This window comes from Hypanus sabinus, chromosome 4, assembly GCF_030144855.1.
Source record: "Hypanus sabinus isolate sHypSab1 chromosome 4, sHypSab1.hap1, whole genome shotgun sequence".
Classification (NCBI taxonomy): domain Eukaryota; kingdom Metazoa; phylum Chordata; class Chondrichthyes; order Myliobatiformes; family Dasyatidae; genus Hypanus; species Hypanus sabinus.
Window position 1 is genome coordinate 97,585,304 of NC_082709.1, and position 23,114 is coordinate 97,608,417.

The 23,114-nt window shown below is 40.0% G+C and overlaps 1 protein-coding gene across 4 annotated transcripts in view; it reads right to left on the reverse strand.

Annotated features, from left to right (window-relative positions):
* LOC132393013 (AP-1 complex subunit sigma-2) overlaps positions 1-23,114 on the reverse strand; it is a 75,066-nt gene that overhangs the window by 40,946 nt on the left and 11,006 nt on the right. For all 4 annotated transcript variants that reach the window (XM_059967702.1, XM_059967703.1, XM_059967705.1 and 1 more), the window contains exons 2-4: positions 19,780-19,958; positions 11,030-11,138; positions 8,724-8,861 (exon numbers count right to left, since the gene is read on the reverse strand). In XM_059967702.1, the coding sequence (XP_059823685.1) occupies positions 8,724-8,861; positions 11,030-11,138; positions 19,780-19,958 (426 nt within the window). The remainder of the gene's footprint in view (positions 1-8,723; positions 8,862-11,029; positions 11,139-19,779; positions 19,959-23,114) is intronic.

The following is a 23,114-nucleotide window of genomic DNA, read 5'->3' on the forward strand; positions in this document are numbered from 1 at the left end:
CAGAACCACCTTTCATTTTAGTTGATGTGTTAGAATAAAACTGTTGTCTTTTCCAAAACCTAAAAAACACTGATTATCCTCCTTCCTCACCCAAGTCTCCTGAGCAAGAATAATCTGAGCATTCAATCTGTGAAAAATTTTAAAAAGCTTCTTCTGTTTAATTGGATAATTCAAGCCGTTCATGTTCCATGAAACAAAGTTATTATTATCCATTTTTCTTAAATAAACCACATAGTAGGTAAAGGGTTAACCATAATGCATAGGAAACTCATCAATCAGGAAAAAAGTCTAAAGAGGAAATGGAAGTTACAACAATACAGACATTTTTGTAGTTTTAAATCAGCCCAAACAAAAAACACTAAACTAAAAATTCCACCCCCCACCCACAAAGACCCGAAACCTGGCCAACAGACAGCCAGAAAACTATCTAAGAACCTCCCTACCCCATCTCTCTTGAGGGCAAGTCTCCAAATTTTAAAATTTTTTTTAAAAAAACCACCCAGAGTCAAAACATTGCGAAAGGAATGCCGAACACAAGTTAAGAAAAAGACAGCCATTCGCAGACCATTTTAATAGACAAAAAATGAATACAATCTTAATAATATTTCAAGAAAAACAAATAATCACCAAGTCAAAATCTTAATAATTTTCAAAAATGAACAATTAAAAATAAAAGTAAAAATAATAAAGGAACTTTAACATAGAAGCATAATAAATATTCGTACACCAAAACAAAGTACGAGTAGAATCAGCCCAAGGGCAAAGTTCTACAAATTTAAAATGTCCAAATATATAAGCTGGTTATTAACTAATAATCCAGATGTATACAAACATAAAGGAACGGTAAATTTATTAGACATCCGAGCTCAAACAACAATCCTCAAGAAATTGTTGTGAGTCATCCACAGATTTAAACCATTTAAACGATTTATCAGGCAGAACAACCCTTAGACGAGCGGGGTATAGCAAAGCGGTTGGAAATTCCTTTGATACAATTCCGACATCACTGATTTAAAACGCAATCTTTCTTGTATTACCTAAAGACAATCATCTTCAACCGGACGAAACTTAAGATTTTGATGTTCAGTAAGTCTTATCCGATGAGCAATTTGAATTAAGTGCTCCTTAGTATTCACATAGTGAAATTGAAGAATCACGGCGCAGTTTTAACTCTTTCGACAGTTTGGGTCTCAATGTCCAATCTGCACAGTCGAATACAGGAGAAGAAAAAGCCTCCAAGCCAAAGACCCGCCATTAAGAATTGAGGGAAGAAAATTTAGTAAGATCCTTGCTCTCAATGTCTTCACTGAGTCCTATTATTCACAAATTCTGTCTGCGACTACGACTCTTCAAATCAATAATCTTGACTTTACACTGCTCTAATGTATGAGTGGTCGAAGTTAATTTCTTTTCCAAAGAATTCAAACTGCAATCTGTTTCCCAGCTTCAGTTAAGCTCTGAAATTTGCCATTCCTGTTTTTCATTCTCCTTTTCAAGTGCTGCCAATCTACCTTTAACATTACTTCCAAAGCAGCAAATCTTTTATCAAGTTTTTCATCCAAAAGATTCGAGATAGCCTCCAAAATAAGTTGAGACTGTTTAGGCTGATCAAAGACTCCTCCTTTCAATTAAAATTCAGAATTCAAGCATATAAAGGTGCTATAAACATTTTGATATAGATAATAAAAGGGTGGTAAGGAAATTGAAAAATGAACGGAGCAGAGACAAAATGCGACCTACTCCATCTAGCGCCCCCAAGAAAGTCCATTTCATTATGGCTGATCCATTTTCCCCTCTCAGCTTCAATCTCCTGCCTTGCCCCCATATCCCTTCATGCCCTCAATGAAGAATCTATAAACTTCTGTCCTAAATATACATGAAGATTGGGCCTCCACTGCTGCCAATGGCAATGAATTCCACAGATTTGTCAACCTCTGGCTAAACAAATTCCTCATCTCCATTCTAAAAGGACACCCTGCTGTTCTGAGGCTGAATCCTTTGGTCTTAGACTGTCTCACATAGGAAATAGCCTCCCCACATTCACTCTATCAAGGCCTTTTACCATTCAATAGGTTTCAATTAAGTCACCCCTCATTCTTCTAAGTTCTAGTGAACACAGGCCCAGATCAATGAAACACTCTTCATATGACTAGCCATTCAATCCTGGAATCATGAATTGAATGCTAGCATCACTTTTGCCTTCCTCACCACAGCTTCAACCTGCAAATTAACCTTTAGGGAATCCTGTACAAGGACTCCCAAATCCCTTTGTGTCTCAGTTTCTCGTACTTTTTTCTCCATTCAGAAAATAGTCAACTCTTTCATTTTATATGCATGACCATACACTTGCTCACACTGTATTTCATCTGCCACTTCTTTGCCCCTGAACTGAAGTGCAACATGGGGATAAAAATGAAAAGGATGATAAATACAGGACTCAAAGTGTTATATTTGAACACATGCAGTATACAGAATAGGGTAGGTGATCTTATAGCACAATTAGAGAAGGTGCTACACATGAGGCTGCTAAACAGTACAAGAGCCCATGGTATCCCAGGAAAAATACAAATATTACTAGATTTGCTGACTGGCAGGAAGCAAAGAGTTTTTTTTTCCTGGTTGGCTGCCTGTTTGACAGGGGTCGATATTGGAAACTGTTCTTTTCACATTATATGTCAATAATTTGGATGACAGAATTGATGTCTTTGTGGCCAAGTTTGAAGATATGAAGATATGAACAAGTTGTGTTGAGGAAGCAATGAGTCTCCAGAAGGACGTGGAAAGATTAGGAGAATGGACAAAGAAGAAGCAGATAGTGTTGGTAACTGTATGATCATGCACTTCAGTAGGTTTAAAGGCAAAGACTACTTTCTAAAGAGTGAGAAAATTCAGAAATTAGAGTTAAAATATGGAATAGTACATCACAGAAACAAACCATTTGGCCCACAAATTTGTGCCTAACCAATTAAATTAATAATTAATGGCTAAATAATCTCTTCTGCCTACACAATATCCATATTCTTCCATTTTTATATGCAGGTGAAAAAGGACTTAGGAGTCCTTATGGAGGATTCTCCAAAGGTTAACTTGCAGGTTAAGTTGGTGGCAAGGAAGGTAAAAGCAAAGTCAACATTCACTTTGCAAAGACTACAAAATAAATAGATACTTCACTGAGGAAATTACAGTGTCACAGTAGTATTACAAGCACAGAGATATACAAATATCAAAAAAGTAAAAAGTATAGAAAAAATTACCTCAAACAGTCCAAGAGGAGGGGGTTCATCACTTCCCCAGGTATAGGTTGACTCCAGGTGAATGGAGTTGATAAGGAAAATAAGTCATAATAAAATGATGGAGCAGACCTAAAGGGCTGAATGGCCTAAGCCTTGTTGAACAGAAAGAAAGACAATCAGCAAACAGGAAAGGAATCAGTCTCATTTGCTGAGACTGTCCTTGCAGATGCCATATTGAGAACTGTTTTATAAACTGATTCTTGCTCTTGGATATCTTAATCAGAGCAACTGAACATGGACACAAGGAGTTTCTGCCAATGATCTGCTAAACCTCAAGCCATTCTCAAGTAAGAACCTGTTTATATAAAATGGCAGAAGCAATTTCTTCATCCAGGCTCAGTGCCTTTGTCACCCAGTTTGACTAGTTTGAAACAATCAGAGTCAAAGAACAAAAGTAGTCACCTATGGCATGAAGGCTATAGAACAATACTGCTTGTAGCCCTGGGCTACATCCAATGAGTATTTGACACAGGTCAGTCAGATGACTGAGCCAACAAAACTGACGTGATAAGGAAAAGTATAAAAATAGATGATTTTATACAGCAGCAACACCTTCCTTTTCAAGCAGCAACACCTCTCCGGAGACCAACCATCATCAACATGGAGGACTCCAAATCAGAACGTAGACTCCTTTCCCAGGTATTACCTGTTCAGGAGGGTCAGGGATACTTGGTAGGTGTGCACACAGGTTGTTGGTTGTGTAAATTTATGTGCTTTATAGCTGAGACAATAAAGGTATTTTTCAATAAATACAGATTTTTTCTGTGCCTGACTGATTATTATTACTAAGGGGTAACAATCTGCTCCTGTCTTATGGTGTTTTGATCCAAAACACCCCTGGTTAACAACCTCCAGGCAGAAGATGCTCCACATTATACTACCCTCCACCTAAGCTAATTCTGACCTCACGCAGCCATGTTTCCCTTTCCCTGGATCCCATGCCTCCTGACTTTCTGAATGAGCCTACTCTGTGGTATCTTGTCAAACACCTTAGCAAATTCCAGATACACTGCACCCTCTGCTCTACCTTCATCAATGTGCTTTATCACATCCTCAGTTAATTCAAGCAGGATCACGAGGCACCAAGCCATGGTGACTATTTCTGATCCGGTTATGCTTTAACAAATGCTCACAAATCATGTCTCTGAGAAACTTCTCCCATAATTTGCCCACCATTGAAATAAGACTCAATGCTCTATTATTCAAAAATCAGATTTAATATCACTAGGATATGTTGTGAAATTTCATGTTTTATAGCAGCAGTACAGTGAAATAAATAATAACTAAATTACAATAAGTACTTACAAAAAAATAAGTGGGGCAAAGAGAGGTAAAAAAATACTAAAGGTAGTGTTCATGAGTTTATTGTCCATTCAGAAATCCAATAGCTGAGGAGAAGTCGCTGAATGTGTCTTCAGGCTCCTATGACTCCTCTATTGTTAGCAATAAGGCACCAGTTTATGATCTTCTGCAGCTTTTCTCAATCACATGCAGAGTTCCCTCCATACCAGATGGTGATGCAACCAGTTAGAATGCACTCCCTGGTACGTAGGTAAAAATTTGCTAGTCTTGGGTGACATACCGATCTCTTCAAATATAGCCCTCTTTATAATTGCATCAATATGTCAGGCACAAAATAGATCCTCAGAGATGTTGACACCCAGGAACTTGAACCTGCTCACCCTTTCCCCTGCTGACTCTTCAATGAGGATGGGTGTATTACCTCGACTTGTCCTTCCTGAATCACAATCAGTTCCTTGGTCTTATTGACACTGAGTGCAAGGTTCCTGCTGTGACAATTCCCAGGGTCATCCCTTTTCTTTCCTGAATGAAGGAATAACATTTGCCACACCAATTATCTGTTACTACTCCTGTACCAAGTAAAGATGCAAGGATCATCTCAAGATTCAGCAATCTCTTTCCCTCACTTCCCATAGTAAGCTAGAGTAAATCCCTAGGGACTTATCTACCCTAATGTCTTTCAAAATTTCCAGCACATTCTCTTGCTTAAAATCGACATGTTCTACGATATCAGACTTTTCCTCACATCAATGTCCCTCTGACTGGTGAATACTGAAGCAAAGTATTCATTGAGGCCTTCCCCTACCTCTTCCGATTCCAGGCATATTTCCTCTTGTATAGCTGATTAGCCCTCCCATCACTAGTCATCCTCCTATTCTTCACATACATGTAGAAATCCTAGGGTTTTTCATTAATCCTACTTGCCAAGGCCTTCTCACCAAAGTCCATTTTTAGCTTCTTTCCTGGCTACCTTTTAAACACTAAAACACTGTCTGACCCTTGTTTCTTAAACCTCAAATAAACTTCTTTCTTCCTCTTAACTACGTTTCACATCTCTTATCAATCATGGCTCTCCAAGGCCACTATCCTTTCCTTGCTTCATGGGACAAACATCCAAAACCCTAAGCAAACGCTCTCTAAACAACCTGCACATTTCCATTGTGTATTTCCCCCAAATACATCCATTCCATTTTATGCTCCAAAGTTTCTGCCTACAGCATCAAAATTCACCCTCCCCCAATAAAATACTTACCCATACTGCTTGTCCCTCTCCAAGTCTATGGTAAAGGTCAGGGTTGTGGTCACTGACTCTGAAATGATCACCCCACTGAGAGATCTGACACCTAACCTGGTTTGTTTCCTAGCACCAGATCCAGTATGGCTTCCACTCTTGTCCATCTAACTGCATACTGTGTCAGCAATCCTTTCTGAAAACACCTAACAAATTCCACTCCATCTAAACCTTTTGCACTAAGAGGCACCAATCAATCTTCAGGAATTTGGAAATTACTCGTGACAACAACTCAGTTATTTTTGGACCTTTCCAAAATCTGCCTCCTAATGTCTTTGTTAAAGGCAAGTATGAACGCAAATAGTTCTTGTAGCTGTTAACTTTATATTATCATTTAATTTTGTATAGGTTTGACTCTGGTCTAAAATTAAAGACTGGCATATCAAATCCAATGGATAAGATTTAATAAATTTAATCTTGAATTAAGATTAAATATCTAGATTTAACAAATTTCTCTTCCTTTTTTAAGCTTATGGACTTTGTGGTAGTCCTTCACAAGGATCTGACACCAGAAACTCAAGCTACCTTTATGCTAGTTACACTTCACGAAGCAAGGGTTTAATGTTTGTGATCCAAGAGTTGAGAAACTTTTAGATCAAAAAGAAACAACCTCTCCAGTACGAGTGCTAAAACATTAACTTCTAAATCACTCTTCCCATATGCTACTTAACCTGCTGAGTACTTTTCAGCATCTGTAGTCTTTTGCGTATTTGTATCAATCTTTAACAATACTAACCCAAGGTCAGGATTGACTTTTACTTGCGAGACCTTTATTCACTGCCCACCATTTTAAAACATGTGCATTTGTGAAATTATGCTTTCACATCTTTAACTGCCATAAAAAATCACTGTTATGCAAGAAATATGCCAACCACCGTGCAACAAACTCCCCCAAGCAGTACAGCAGTAATTTTCAAGATTTGACACAAGAGAAACCTTCCCTGAAACAGTGGTGTCAAGAAAACAACCTCTATCTCAATGTTGCAAAAACAAAGGAACTGGTTGTGGACTACAGCAGGAATGGAGACAAATTAGACCCTATTTACATCAATGGATCTGGGGTTGAGAGGGTGAACAGCTTTATGTTCCTCTCCATAAACATCACCAAGGATCTCACATGGTCTGTGCATACCAGCTGCGTGGAGAAAAAGGCACAACAGTGCCTCTGTCACCTCAGACAGTTGAGGAAGTTTGGTATGGGCCCCCAATTCCTAAGAACTTTCTACAGGAGCACAACTGAGAGCATCCTGACTGGCTGCATTACTGCCTGGTATGGGAACTGTACTTCCCTCAATCACAGGACTCTGCAGAAAGTGGTGCGGACAGCCAAGCATATCTGTAGATGTGAACTTCCCACTATTCAAGCCATTTACAAAGACGGGTATGTAAAAAAGATCTTTGGGGACCCGAGTCACCCCAACTCCAACTGCTCCAGTTGCTACCATGTCGGAAATGGTACCATAGCATAAAAGCTAGGACCAACAAGCTCCGGGACAGCTTCTTCCACCAAGCCATCAGACTGTTTAATTCATGCTGATAACTGTACTTCTTTGTTATACTGACTGTCCTGTTGTACTTACTATTTATTACATATTACTACAAATTGCACATTTATATGGAGATGTAAAATTTTTACTCCTCATGTAAATAAAAGTCAATTCAATTAAATATCTTGGAATAGCGAATAAACTCTTCTCGGGCTTCCAGCCGGGTACAAGCATCAATTATAATTGACGTTTCAATGACAAACCCTGCCACCTTCATCAGTTATAATTGATACCCGAACCTGGCTAGAAGCCTGAGAAGAGTTTATTCGTCATATACACTGGGAAAGCACTAGATCCTTTTTCATCTTGGAATAGTGTCATGAAGTATTTGTATCAATCCAAGTCAACTAGAGAGCAATAATGGCCAAAGGCAAAGAGAGAGGATGAGTTAAGAGAATATGGGGTGAGCAGTGGAGTGGAACCCATGGAGCTCAGCAGGCAGAAGTAAGTCAAAATCATTAAGCTTCTAGCACTAATCAGGTTACAATAAAGCTGGTGCTGCATAGGAAGAATAAATGATAGATGAGATACGGAACTTGTCACAGTTCTGGGACAAGCAGAATATTTATGCCTCAACAGGCAGACAGTAAGTAATGAGACTGCAGTCCCCTTTTCTAATGTCTTCATGCAAAAATCTAGCAGTAATAACTAAGGGACTGCACTACAGAAGGGTCTAAACTCTGCATAAGGCATGCAGCTATGATTAGTTACCAAGTTGCCTTGATGACTGATTTGCTGAAAAGTTGTAGCTCTACACAATGGCACAGAGTATAGAATATCTGGGAATCTGACTCTCCCAAATTTCAACACTGGGACAACACAGCAAAATGAGATTAATTACAGAGGAACTAGATTAATATGTCAAACCCAAAAAAAGCAAAGCTCTTAGTGAAAAGACAATAAAAAGCGGCAGACGTAAAGGCAAAAGTACAATCTATTGTTTGTTTCATAATGAGACTTCACCCCCAAGGACAATTGCATTCATCTGAAGGTCCAATGGCTCCGATTAATCAGACCCAGACAAATGTATAACACCAAATGTTGACTAATCTAGAAAAGCATGCAAAGACTCATGTCCCTTTACACATATACAAAGAATTTTAATAAATTCTACTTGTGCCTCCATATTTTGTCACAAGACAAACATGTAGCTTTAAATCATGCGCAAATCACAAATCCAAACAAAGGGATTAACAAAGATGGTGCTCAGCAATCCAAGTCTTACTTTCAAATTCGGGTTAGTACTAAAGGTGACAATTTCTCCCAGCAAGCACATTCTTTAAATCTTACCTCTTGTAACAGATCAGCTTGTTCGATTGCCTTGAGTACATTCTTCTTTGATGTCTCCTGAACCTCACCTCCTAACAGGAACTCATCCAAGATAAAATAAGCCTTTTCAAAGTTAAAGATAATGTCGAGCTCACAGACCTTCAAAAAGCGTAAATAAAGACAAATGTGTTACCCAAATGTAGATACTATAATGTAACTATATTTAGAACTCAGTCCAGGTAACTTAATTCAATATTTCATTTATTCTACTCAAACAGTTACAAATTTAAATAGTTGTGTATAATCAAATCAGATATTTCACACAGCACCAAAAATATAAAATTTCTAGGGTGCATGTAAAAGCACATAATTACAATGAGCATTGTTATATTTTACTTTCTTTTTAACATTGTGAAAAATGTGAGAAACATAGTAACTACTTCCAAAAGTAGTTCCCATGGAGAAAGTATTAAGGACTTTTGGCATTTTTGAAAGCAGATAAATCAAATTAAATTATTTCCAGGTAGTTAAAAGCATGGGAAAAAATTGAAGATTCAAGATGTAATTTTTCAATCTTCCCTAGCTAAGAGAGAAGTAACACTGAACATCTAGAAGAATTCTAAAATGTGGATGCTAAAGACAATTATAGGCAATTAGTTAACTTCAGTGATGAATAAATTACTGCAATCTACACGAACAATATAAACATCCATTAAGAAAAGCATGAACTAATCACAGTCAACAAGGATCTGTTAAAGGAAGGTAATACCTGACAAATATGATTTAATTTTTGTTTGGGTGCATGAATTTTAGCAAGGATTTGATATAATCCCAACCTGACAAGCAAATCAAAAAAGAAAATCCAAGGAAAAATACTAACAGTAGGAATTTAAAGACAATTTGATGGCAGGTATTTGTGGAACAAGAAGGTTGGTACAGTGGCACAGTTCAGTATCCTGAACTTTTCTTTGTCAATAGCTATTAATAATTTAGAGCAAATATGCAACGGATGGTAAAGTTTGCAGTTGATACCAAGTTTGATCACAGTTTCAGTCAGCAGGAAAGCTTGAGTTACATGAATGCAAATTTAATCCTGAGAAATAGAAACATATTTCGCAGGACAGCAGAGTTTTGACCTGATCCATTACCTGAGCAATCATTTTGCCACTCATTATTTTTGGTGAATACACAAATGACCAATAGCCTGACAAGTCTTACTTACAGAATCATACTGTACAGACAACATACCTGACTCCACTATCACAATTCTTGGATACATTGTGTTCTACCGGCAAGAGAGAGAAAAAAAACACCTCCAGCAAATTGAAACTTAATTGTTATACATGGAAGATGCAGCATTCTTCACTGTAGGGTCACTTTCCTGGCTCAATCATGATAGAAAGAGAAGAATACAAATGATAACCATTCTTATTAGTACTGTCATATTTAGTCAAAGAGGACAGTGTCAGGTAGGTTCTGCTGTTATCTTCATCAATTGCCACATACCTAATCTAGCAACTACGTCCTTCAAAGTTCCACCAATTCCACTCAGTGTTGGTGCAAGTCATGTTGGACAAGATACAATTACTATGGTAAAGTTTGTATTTCAGAGAATGGTGTAAGTTTCTTTCTTCCTCTATTGCACAGCATGAGGACACCCTAGGGTAATAAATAAGGTATTAATACTTGTACCAACTGCCTTGAAGGCTCTTTCCAGTCAGTGAAACACAGTAGCCCAAGAATTGTGACTAGGGAGTCTGGTATATTGTCTGTACAACGCGATTCCCTGAGCAAGACTGTGAGGCTATTACTCAACTAGTCTGCAAGTCAACTCAACTCATCATAATGATCTAAGATGATGATGCATCAATGGAGAGACAAATGAGCATGATTGTTCTGATGAGCATGTGTGGTCAGTGACTTGAAACAGATTGCTTCACTCTCCACATTTGTTATCTGCCCTGCAAATTATTCCTAGTACCCATTCTGATGTTGGATTGTGAGAAATTTGATGAAAACCTTGCTGTGAATTAAGATTAAATAAGAGATTCTATCGATGCTGAAAATCTTGAGCAGCACATACAAAATGCTGGAGGAATTCAGCAAGTCAGCCAGCATCTGTGGAGGGGAATAAATAGTCCTGATGAGGCATGAAATTATCCCCGTCTATATATGCTGTTTGACATAGTTTGTTCCTCCAGTATTATATTAATGCTTTGTATTAAGATTTTTCTTTACCAAAGTCACTGCATAATACATACAGGGATAAACTGCAGTTAAGGAAGGCGGATTTCAGATGTTTAATGAATTTAAATATTTCAACTCACACTTCCAAAATACTTGTCTAGAAGTTCAACGTAACGATGAATAATCTCAAGTGTTATGAGCTCATTGTCCTGGTCCTCAATAGCACAGCAGAAATAAAGACTTGCATACCTATGCAAACAAAACAGTTTTATCACTTATTAAATCCATTGCATGATTGCCCCTGTACCCGATCAACTGACGTAATTTTTAACCACACTATTTTACATCTTCTGAAGAAAATTTAAAATGCTGAATAAAACCAATGATATTGACATCTGCATCCAATATTCTACCAACAAGTTGTTGGCAGTAGGTGGTGCCAACCACATTGCCAACTTCTAGGCTGTGATGTGCTGGGGTAATGGCATCACAGGTGATGCCTACAGGCTCAATAAACTGATTAGAAAGGCTGACTCTGTTCTACCACAACCTCCAGTGTGTCCAGTTTGATTCCTGTAACAAAGCATCCTACAGAAAATACTGGAAATTCTGGACAATGTTTCTCACCCTCTGCATGCCACTATGACTGAATAGAGGAGCACTTTTAGGACTAGGACAACTGTCCTGCTCCAAAGACTGTGATACAAAGTCATTCTTACCCTCCGCCATTAGGCTGTATAAACGACTCAACCTATAGCTGAAGAAGTGATGACCACCCCCCACCCCCCACCTGTTAGACTTATTAACCTGTTTACCACACTGATTGCAGACACCCTGTGCAATACTACCAGCAATACTTGTCTGTATGGTGGGAATGTGCACCCATTACTGTAAAAGTGCAAGAATTACCATAATCTATCTTACCAGTATGAACTTGGAAATCTTGTAAACTTTGACGTAAATCTTGTACATCTTATTTTTAAAGCAACTTTTTTTATTCTTTCTTACTCCTCTTCTAATATTTTGTATATCTGTGTACTTGTAATGCTACTGTGCAACAGTAATTTCCTTATGGATCGATAAAGTACCTATCTCAAAGTCAATTTTAAAGTTTCACACTTAAATACTCTGAACATAGCAAATCAAATGTGGTTATTCCAATGTTATGTGTTTTGAAAGCTGCTAATGCAGTCAGAAAGTACCTACATTTGTGAAAATTTATATCACATCTCTTGATGCGGCAGGGTCAAGTAACATTCAACTGAAAGACTTGGGTAACTTCTAAAGCTGGTAGATACACTTCTTATGTATAACACACTTGATGAAAAATAAAAATCAAGAAGCACCCTACAGAACATTGACATATCAAACTAACTAAATTTAACAGTTTCCTGATGTATACACCACCCAACCATGACTTAGGAACAGAGTTTATGCCAAATATCATTTGTTAATCTTCTAATTTTTATTCTCCCACATTCTCAAATTCTTGGGAAAGCAGAATGGAAGTAATAACTATTTGAAATACTTTTCAATTCTGTGATAAGGTCTTAAATTTCCATCTTCCCTCAAAGGAATGGAAACTGAACTATTCTGATTCAGTGAAGATAGATGCTTCACACTTGCACAAGTGGAAAGATTCAAGATTATATTTCATAGTGTTTAAATTATTCTGTGCATTGCATCAGAAGCAAGGAATAAATTTTAAAAGGCAATTTAATTGAACAAGTTTTCTGAAAGATCCGTCATTTATGAAAATGAGACTTACTCTATTCTATTTGAAATTTAGAAAGTACATCTTGGGCCAGCCTGCCCCAACTTAAGGTTATAGGAATACAGCAAACATCTTGAAAAAATTAATAGCTTTAGTTGGATTTTCCCACCAATCACTTTAACAAGAATATTGATGTCCTTTCCCAAAGTCCTATTGTTTTCAACTTTTACTGGATAAAACAAATGGGAAGAGGAGTTCAGGAGAGGTTACTAAAGCCTCCGGAACAAGGAATAAGAGAAAAAGTTGAGAAAGGGATAAGGATTTAACTTCAGACAATAAGGAGACAAAACTGAAAAAGGTTCGAATATAGGATTAAAGGGGTTATATTTGAATACACACAGTTAACAAATATAAGACAGATCATCTTGTCGGATGGTTAGAATTCGGCCAAGTATGAAGTTGTGCGGCTTGTAAAAGGGCAATGTTATGATAGTCGTGGGATATTTCAACATGCAGGCAGATCGGGAAAATCAGGTTGGTTTTGGATACCAAGAGAAAGAATTTATCGAATATTTATGAAATGGCTTTTAAAAGCAGCTTGCAGTCAAGCTCACTAGGGAAAAGGCCATTTTGGATTGCATTTTATGTAATGTCCCAGATTTGATTAGGGTGCTTAAGTCAAAGGAACTTTAGAAGGCAGTGATCATAATGATAGAATTCACCCTTAAGTTTGAGAGGGGGAGGCGAAAATCATATGTAACAGTATTACAGCTGAGTAAAGGTAATCACAGAGGTGCTGGCAAAAATTGATTGGAAGAGGACACAGGCAAGGATGACAGTAACAATGGCGAGAGGTTCTGGGAGTAATATGGAAGATGGAGGGTTGGTTCATCCCAAAATGAAAGCATTCTAAAACTAGGATGAGGCAACTGTGGTTGATGAGGGAAGTCAAAGAATGCACAAAAGCAAAAGGGCATACGATATAGCAAAAATTAACCAAGTCCAACACTTGCCTTTGTTGAATCTTGCCCCTCTTGACATAGGATATCCAGTTTGTGGGGGTTTAGCAAGGGTTAATCGGGGTGTGCTTAGGGTTTGTGGGGCTGAAGCCAGGGCTAACCGGGGAGTGCCTAGGGTTTGTGGGGCGGGGCGTGTGCCCCTTTTGGACTTTAGGATTAGGTTTGAGTGTAGGGCTGGTGGATGTACATGTTTGGCTGGGAGAGGTTAGGCTGCAGAGTTTGAAGTATGAGCTGCTATGGCGGCTAGGCTTATATAGGGAAGTCAGGTTAATCTGGTCCATACCTTTCATTATCGTGGTCTGACCCCACTTGGTTCAACGAACAGGGTGTGCACTGGGACACATCGTCAGTAATGCACCCTCGGATCATCAGGTGTTTCGGGCCATTAATCATTATACACCCTCCCCAAAGTGGTCCAACCAAAGCTGATCAGACTTGGCTTGTGTATTTCCCATGGACCAGATAATTAAAGGCATATAATTCTGAGGGTAATGCTATTTTTAAACATCGTTACCTGGCATCATTAATGGGAAGCTAGAAGATATTGGGAAATTCTAAAAAACCACAACCAACAGAAGGCAAATAAAAAAAGCAACAAGAGAAAGAGTGAAATATGAAGGTATGCTAGCAATAATATGAGAGGATACCAAATGCTCTTTTGGATATATAAAGAACAAAAAAAAGAGACAAGACCAGACATCACTGGACAATAATGTTGGAGAGATAGTAATGGAGAACAAAGAAATAGTGGACAAATAGAACAAGTACTTTGCACCAGCAAACATGAGGAAATCTGCAGATGCTGGAAATTCAAACAACACACACAAAATGCTGGTGGAACACAGCAGGCCAGGCAGCATCTATAGGAGAAGCACTGTTGACGTTTTGGGCTGAGACCCTTCGTCAGGACTAACCGAAAGGAAAGATAGTAAGAGATTTGAAAGTAGTGGGGGGAGGGGGAAATGCGAAATGATAGGAGAAGACCGGAGGGAGTGGGATGAAGCTAAGAGCTGGAAAGGTGATAGGCAAAAGTGATACAGAGCTGGAGAAGGGAAAGGATCATGGGATGGGAGGGCTTGGGAGAAGGGGGGGGGGGAAGCACCAGAGTGAGATGGAGAACAGGCAAACAACTAAATATGTCAGGGATGAGGTAAGAAGGGGAGGAGGGGCATTAACAGAAGTTAGAGAAGTCAACGTTCATGCCATCAGGTTGGAGGCTACCCAGCCGGTATATAAGGTGTTGTTCCTCCAACCTGAGTTTGGATTCATTTTGACAGTAGAGGAGGCCATGGATAGACATATCAGAATGGGAATGGAACGTGGAATTAAAATGTGTGGCCACTGGGAGATCCTGCTTTTTCTGGCGGACAGAGCATAGGTGTTCAGTGAAACGGTCTCCCAGTCTGCGTCGGGTCTCACCGATATATAGAAGGCCACACCGGGAGCACCGGATGCAGTATACCACACCAGCCGACTCACAGGTGAAGTGTCGCCTCACCTGGATGGACTGTCTGGGGCCCTGAATGATGGTGAGGGAGGAACTGTAAGGGCAGGTATAGCACTTGTTCCGTTTACAAGGATAAGTGCCAGGAGGGAGATCGGTGGGAAGGGATGAGGGGGACGAGTGGACAAGAGAGTCGCATAGCAGAAGGGGTGGGGGGAGGGAAAGATGTGCTTGGTAGTGGGATCCCATTGGAGGGGGCAGAAGTTACGGAGAATTATACATTGGACCTGGAGGCTGGTGGGGTGGTAGGGGAGGACAAGGGGAACCCTATCCCGAGAGGGGTGGCGGGTGGATGGGGTGAAGGCAGATCTGCGGGAAATGGGAGAGATGCGTTTGAGAGCAGAGTTGATGGTGGAAGAAGGGAAGCCCCTTTGTTTAAAAAAGGAAGACATCTCCTTCGTCCTGGAATGAAAAGCCTCATCCTGAGAGCAGATGCGGCGGAGACAGAGGAATTGAGAGAAGGGGATAGCATTTTTGCAAGAGACAGGGTGGGAAGAGAAATAGTCCAGGTAGCTGTGAGAGTCTGTAGACTTATAGTAGGTATCAGTAGATAGGCCGTCTCCAGAGATGGAGACAGAAAGATCAAGAAAGGGGAGGGAGGTGTCGGAAATGGACCAGGTAAATTTAAGGGTAGGGTGAAAGTTGGAGGCAAAGCTGATGAAGTCAACGAGCTCAGCATGCATGCAGGAGGCAGTGCCAATGCAGTCGATGTAGCGAAGGAAAAGAGGGGGATGGATACCTGTATAGACTTGGAACATGGACTGTTCCACAAAGCCAACAAAAAGGCAGGCATAACTGGGACCCATACGGGTGCCCATGGCTACACCCTTGGTTTGGAGGAAGTGGGAGGAGCCAAAAGGAGAAATTATTGAGTGTAAGAACTAATTCTGCCAGATGGAGGAGAGTGGTGTTAGAGGGTAATTGGTTAGGTCTGGAATCCAAAAAGAAGCGAAGAGCTTCGAGACCATCTCGGTGGGGGACAGAGGTATATAGTGACTGGGCATCCATGGTGAAAATAAGGCTGTGGGGGCCAGTGAACTTAAAATCATTAAAAAAAAATTCAAAGTATGAGAAGTGTCACAAACATAGGTGGGAAGAGATTGAACAAGGGGGGATAAGACAGTGTCAAGGTATGCAAAAATGAGTTCAGTGGGGCAGGAGCAAGCAGAGACAACAGGTCTACCTGGACAGGCAGGTTTGTGGACCTTGGGTAGAAGGTAGAAACAGGAAGTGCAGGGTGTGGGAACTATGAGGTTGGTGGTAATGGATGGGAGATCCCCAGAGCTGATAAGGTTGGTGATGGTATAGGAGACAATGGCCTGGTCCTCCTTAGTGGGGTCATGATCAAAGGGTAAATAAGAGGAAGTATCAGAGAGTTGTTGCTGTGCCTCGGCCAGGTAGAGGTCAGTATGCCAGCCAACAACAGCTCCCCCCTTATCAGAGGGTTTTATAGTGAGGTTGGGATTGATGCGGAGGGAGCGGAGAACAGAGTGTTCGGAAGGAGTGAGGTTGGAATTGGAACAGGGTGGGTGAAGTCGAGACGGTTGATGTCTTGTCAGCAACTAGCAATAAAGAGATCCAGAGCAGGCAGAAGACCAGAGCGAGGTGTCCATGAAGAGCACCAGTCTTCAGTATGGAAGACATCAACAGTATGCCAGAAAAATCAAGAGTGATAGAATTGAGTATAGGCACTATTACAAAGGAAAAGGAGCTTGGGAAGCCGAAGTCTGAAGACAGATAAGTCATCAGGACCAGATGAACTATACACCAGTGTTCTGAAAGAGGTAGCTAAATAGACTATGAATGCATTAATAGTGACCTTTCAAGAAGGGGTGGAGGCAAATTCTAGGCCAGTTAGCTTGATGTTAGTGGCTAGCAAGATGTTAAAAGTACATTAAGGGTGAGGTTTCAAGAGTACTAGGAGGCACATGATGAAGTAGACCAAAGTCAGCATAGTTTTCTTAAGGGGAAACCTTGCCTGACAAATCTGTTCAAAGCTCTTAGTAAATTTATTATCAAAGTACACATTTGCCACCATGTACAACCCTGAGATTCACTTTCTTGCAGGAATACTCAGTAAATCCAAGAATCACAAGAGAATCAATGAAGGACTCACCAACAGGGTAGTCAAACAACCAAAATGCAAAAGACTAGAAACTATACAAATAAAAAAGAAAATAATAATAATAATAATGCAATAAATACGAGAACATGAGATTGAAGAGTCCTTGAAAGCTAGCCCATTGGCTGTGGAAACAGTTCAGTGATGGGACAAGTGAAGTTATCCCCACTGGTTCAAGAGCCTGATGGTTGGGGTAATAAATGTTCTTGAACTGTTAGTGAGGAAATGACAGGCAGGATGGATAAAGGAGAGTCAATGGATGTTGTTTACTTGGATGTTCCGAAGGCCTTTAACAAGGTGTCACACGAGGCTGTTAAACAAGAGCCATGGTATTACTGGAAATATAGTAGCATGGACAGAAGATTGGCTAACTGGCACAAGACAAAGAGACAGAATATAGGGGGCCTTTTCTGGTTAGCTGTTGGTAACTAGAGGTGTTCCACATGGGTCAGTGCTGAGTCCACGACTTTTCATTTCAAATGCTAATAATCTGGATGATGGAATTGATGGGTTTGTGGTCAAGTTTGCAGATGATTTAAAATGTAGTTGGAGGGACAAGTAGTGGTGAGAAAGCAGGGAAGCTGCAGAAGGATTTGACAGATTAGGAGAATGGGCATAGAAGTGGCAGATTACAATGTCGGGAAGTATATGGTCATGCACTTTGGTTAGAGGAATAAAGGCAGAGATTATTTTCTAAAAGGGGAGCAAATTCAGAAACAGGGACAAAAGAACCTGGGAGTTCTAGTGCAGAAGATCAATTTAACCATATAACAAGTACAGCACAGAAACAGGCCATCTCGGCCCTTCTAGTCCGTGCCGAACACTTACTCTCACCTAGTCCCACTGACCCGCACTCAGCCCATAACCCTCCATTCCTTTCCTGTCCATATACCTATCCAATTTTACTTTAAATGACAATACCAAACCTGCCTCTACCACTTCTACTGGAAGCTAGTTCCACACAGCTACCACTCTGAGTAAAGAAATTCCCCCTCATGTTACCCTTAAACTTTTGCCTCCTAGTGCTCAACTCATGTCCTCTTGTTTGAATCTCCCCTACTCTCAATGGAAAAAGCCTATCCACATCAACTCGATCTATCCCCCTCATTATTTTAAATACCTCTATCAAGTCCCCCCTCAACCTTCCACACTCCAAAGAATAAAGACCTAACTTAGGTAACCTGTGTTCTAGGGAATAAAGTCTTAACCTATTCAACCTTTCCCTATGATTCAGATCCTCCAGTCCCAGCACATCCTTGTGAATTTTCATTGTACTCTCAACATGCGAGGAACTTTTGGAGAGATTTGGGCCCATATTCATTGGACTTCAGAAGAATGAGGGGAAACTTAGTAAATATTGAAAGGCTAGATAGAGTGGACATCAAGAGGAGCTTCCAACAGTGGGAGAGTCTAGGTTCAGAGGGCACAAACTCAGAATAGAAGCACCTCTTTAGAACAAACACAAGGAGAAATTGCTTTCGCCTAACGGTGGTGAATTCTGGAATCCATTGCCACAAATTGATGAGGAAGCCAAGTCACTGGGTATACTTAAGTTGACAGGTTCTTAATTAGTAAGGGGTGGGGCAAAGAGAAAATAAACGAGCCATGATTAAACAACTGAGCAGACTCAATGGGCTGAATGGTCAAATTCTGCTCTTATATCTTACAGTCCTAAGGAAAATTGCTCAAGGATTCTATTCTGTTGTAGAATTTGTCACGCATCATTTATTTCAGACTTGAAAATAATTGCCATCAGTGCAAGACATACTGTACATAATTAACTTTCCCTTTAACATACTTTACCTAGAGACTAATTTTAAAACAATTTTTTCCAGTAGCTGGTTTTTAAAAAAATGCTGCCATATCTTTACATTTATTAGGGAATAATCGTCAAATAATACTCTTAACTTCAGGCTTTCAATGACAGAGCCTCAGTTTCCTTAATATAAATGAACATGTCACTAGGTACCTTGCCAACAGCAGGTAATGCACTTTTTTAAAAAAAAAAGATACTCTGTTGCCATCCATCTCACATCCATCCAGAGGCACACAAGTGAATGAAGCCCTTAGGTTCACAACAGTTCTAACATTCACAACATTCTAGGTTCCATGTCAAATTTATATTTGTATAGTAAATTTGTATAGTAAGTTTATAACTTCAGCAGTTAATTAGGAACAAAGCAGGAAAATAATGGGCACTCTTATTCTGTATACAAGCCCCCAAGCCACTCAATTAAATTTTAGTCTGTAACCCACTGCTGTATTTCTAGCAGATCAGTCATCCATTTACACCCACTGGCTGATCCTTTTGCATAATGCCATATATTTTTTTCTCCTTGCATTACTGACATACACTTACCACTTTTCCATCTGTCAGCTGTACTGCATGTTTAAGTTTACTCCACATCTCTTTTACAGAAGACAAGGGACTCTTAATAGTTGCATTTAAAACCATTTTTAGTAATGTAAAAAAAGCAACTCACTAGTGAGTGCATATCCAAACCAGTTAAAACTGAATATTGTATTCAAACCTTTTATACACAATCTTCAAATCTCTCCATTCCAAAAAGCTGCACATCTTCGGTTTACGTGCTAGGACTGTCTGAACCAGCTCCCTCGTAATTTTTTTCTTCTCCTTGTCCGAAAGGGGAACATACCACTTTTGTAGTCGAAGTTTCCCCTGACGACTAAACAGCAGCATAAATTGCATCTGTTAAAAGAAAGCATTAAAAGGTAACATAGCTTTGAGCCTTCACAGCTTCCAAAATCTTCTGGCTTTAATTAACATACTGCACAAAACCACTTGACCCAATGGGCCTGCATTAAGATTAAAGGTTGTTTAATTGCATTTTCAGCACTGAACTGTAAAGGAAAACAAAATAATTGTTACTGTGGATCTGATGCAACACGAAAAACCATAATAAAGAACACAATAATAAAATGTAATATACATAAGATCGATCGATTGCATGTCCATGAAGTGACACTAGGCACAGGAGGTGACTGACAGGAACTGATAGTGGTGGTGAGCATGGAGGGGTGGATTAATGAGTAAAGAGTTGATCAACCTCACTACTTGGGGAAAGCAACTGTTTTTGAGTTTGGTGCTGCTGGCATGAATGTTACGGTGCCTAACAAAATATTACCCCCTCTTGGAAGTTTTCATGTTTTATTGTTTCACAACATTGAATCACAATGGATTTTATTTGACTTTTTTGGCACAGATCAATAGAAAAGGCTGTTTGTCAGTGAAAAATTTCTACAACTTGGTCTAAATTTATTACAATTATTAAACAAAATAATTGATTGCATAATTACTCAACCCTTTCAAGTCAGTATTTAGTAGATGCACCTTTGGCAGCATTATAGCACTGAGTCTGTGTGGATAGGTCTCCGTCAGCTTTGCACATCTAGACACTGCAATTTTCTCCATTCTTCTTTACAAAACTGATTAAGCTCTGTCAGATTGCACAGGGATTGTGAGTGAACAGCCCTTTTCAAGTCCAGCCATAAATTCTTAATTGGATTGAGGTCTGGACTCAGACTTAGCCACTCCTGGACATTAACTTTGTTGTTTTTAAGCCCTTCCTGTGTTGTCATGTTGCTGGAAAACAAATCTTTTCCCAAATTAGTTCTCTTGCAGGCTGCATCAGGTTTTCCTCCAGGAATTCCCTGCATTTTACCCTCTGCTTTCATGCCTTCCAGGGCCTGCTGGAGTGAAGCATCCCCACAGCATGATGCAGCCACCACCATGCTTCATCACAGGGATGGTGTGCTTTTGCTGGTGTGTGGTGTTTTGCTTATGTCAAACTCCATTTAGTCTCATGGCCAAACAGCTCAATTTTGGTTTCATCAGACCAGAAAACCTTCCAGCGGACTTCAGTCTCCCACATGCTTTCTGGCAAAACCCAGCAGAGATTTCAAATGAGTTCCACCCCCACCCCCCCCCCCCCCCCCCCTCCAAACAGTGGCTTTCTCTTTGCCACTTGCCCATAAAGCTACAACTGGTGAAGTACCTGGGCAACAGTTGCTGTATGTAGTCTCTCCCATCTCCACTTGTACCTCCTCCAAAGTTGGCATGCGTCTCACGGTGGCCTCCCCACTTGTCCTCTTCTTGCACAGTCACTCAGTTTTTGAGGACTGCCTGCTCTAGTCAGATTTACAGCTGTCATATTCTTTCCATTTCTTTATGATTGACTTAACTGTACTCCAAAGGATATTCAGTGACTTGGAAATTTTCTTGTATCCTTCTCTTTACTTGCTTTTCAATAACTTTTACACAGAGCTTCTTGGAGTGTTCTTTTGTCTTCATGGTGTAGTGTTTGCCAGGATACTGACTCACCAGCAGTTGGACTTTCCAGATACAGGTGTATTTCTTACTACAATCAGCTGAAACACCTTAACTGCACACAGATAAATCTCCATTTAAGTAATTTTGTAACTTCTAAAACCAATTGGCTACACCACTAGTCACAGGCCTCCAATCAGAGAGGCAACCATCTCCTACTGCTCTCTGGCTTCTCCTACAAGGCTGAATTTGGAGTATTGTGTACAGTTCTGGTCACCAAATTTATAGGAAAGATGTCAACAAAAGAGAGAGAGTACAGAAAAGATTTACTAGAATGTTACCTGGGTTTCGGCACCCAAGCTACAGGGAAAGGTTGAACAAGTTAGGTCTTTATTCTTGGAGCGTAGAAGGTTGAGGGGGGACTTGATAGAGGTATTTAAAATTATGAGGGGAATAGATAGAGTTGACGTGGATAGGCTTTTTCCATTGAGAGTAGGGGAGATTCAAACAAGAGGACATGAATTGAGAGTTAAGGGGCAAAAGTTTAAGGGTAACATGAGGGGGAATTTATTTACTCAGAGAGTGGTAGCTATGTGGAACGAGCTTCCTGTAGGAGTGGTAGAGGCAGGTTCCGTATTGTCATTTAAAGTAAAATTGGATAGGTATATGGACAGGAAAGGAATGGAGGGTTACGGGCTGAGTGCGGGTCAGTGGGACTAGGTGAGATTAAGCGTTCGGCACGGACTAGAAGGGCCAAGATGGCCTGTTTCTGTACTGTAACTGTTATATGGTTATACAAAGCCAATGTCTAATCCAATTTAACACCTCATCTTGAATGCCAAGCAACTGAACCTTCTTGACCATTCGGGATCTTGTCAAATGCTTTGCTAAAGTCCATGTAAACAACGTCTACAGCCTTGCCTTCATCCATTTCTATGGTAACTTCTTCAAAACACTCCAAGAGGAGTTTTAACCTACCACACACAAAGCCATGCTGCCTATCCTTAATCTTGTCTATCCAAATTTTTATATATCCAGTCCCTTAGAATACCTTCCAATAACTTTCCCACATGTTGGACTCACCAGCCTATAATTACCTGGTTTATGTTTACGTTCACCTTTTTTAAAAAAGTGAACAACATTGGATACCCTCCAGTCCTCTAGTATCCCTCTTGTCAGAATGATTTAAATATTCTGCTAGGGCTCCCACAAATTCTGCACTTGCCTCCCGAAGGGTCCAAGGGAACACCCTGTCAGTCCCTGGGGATTTATCTGTCCAGATTTGCCTCAGGATAGCAAACATCTCTTCTGTCATCAGTACAGGGTCCATGAAGTTGATGCTGCTTTGCCCACTTCACTAGATTGTATGCTTTGAGTAAAAACAAATTTATTTTGCTTAAGGTTTCCTCTATCAGTTTTGGCTCCACATATGGATTACTATTCTGGTCTTCCAAAGGACCAATTTTGTCCCTTGCTATCCTTATGTTCTTAACATATTTGTAGAATCCCTTAGGATTCTCCTTCACATTGTCTGCTAGTGCAACATCATGCCTTCTTCTAGCCTTCCTAATGTCTTCA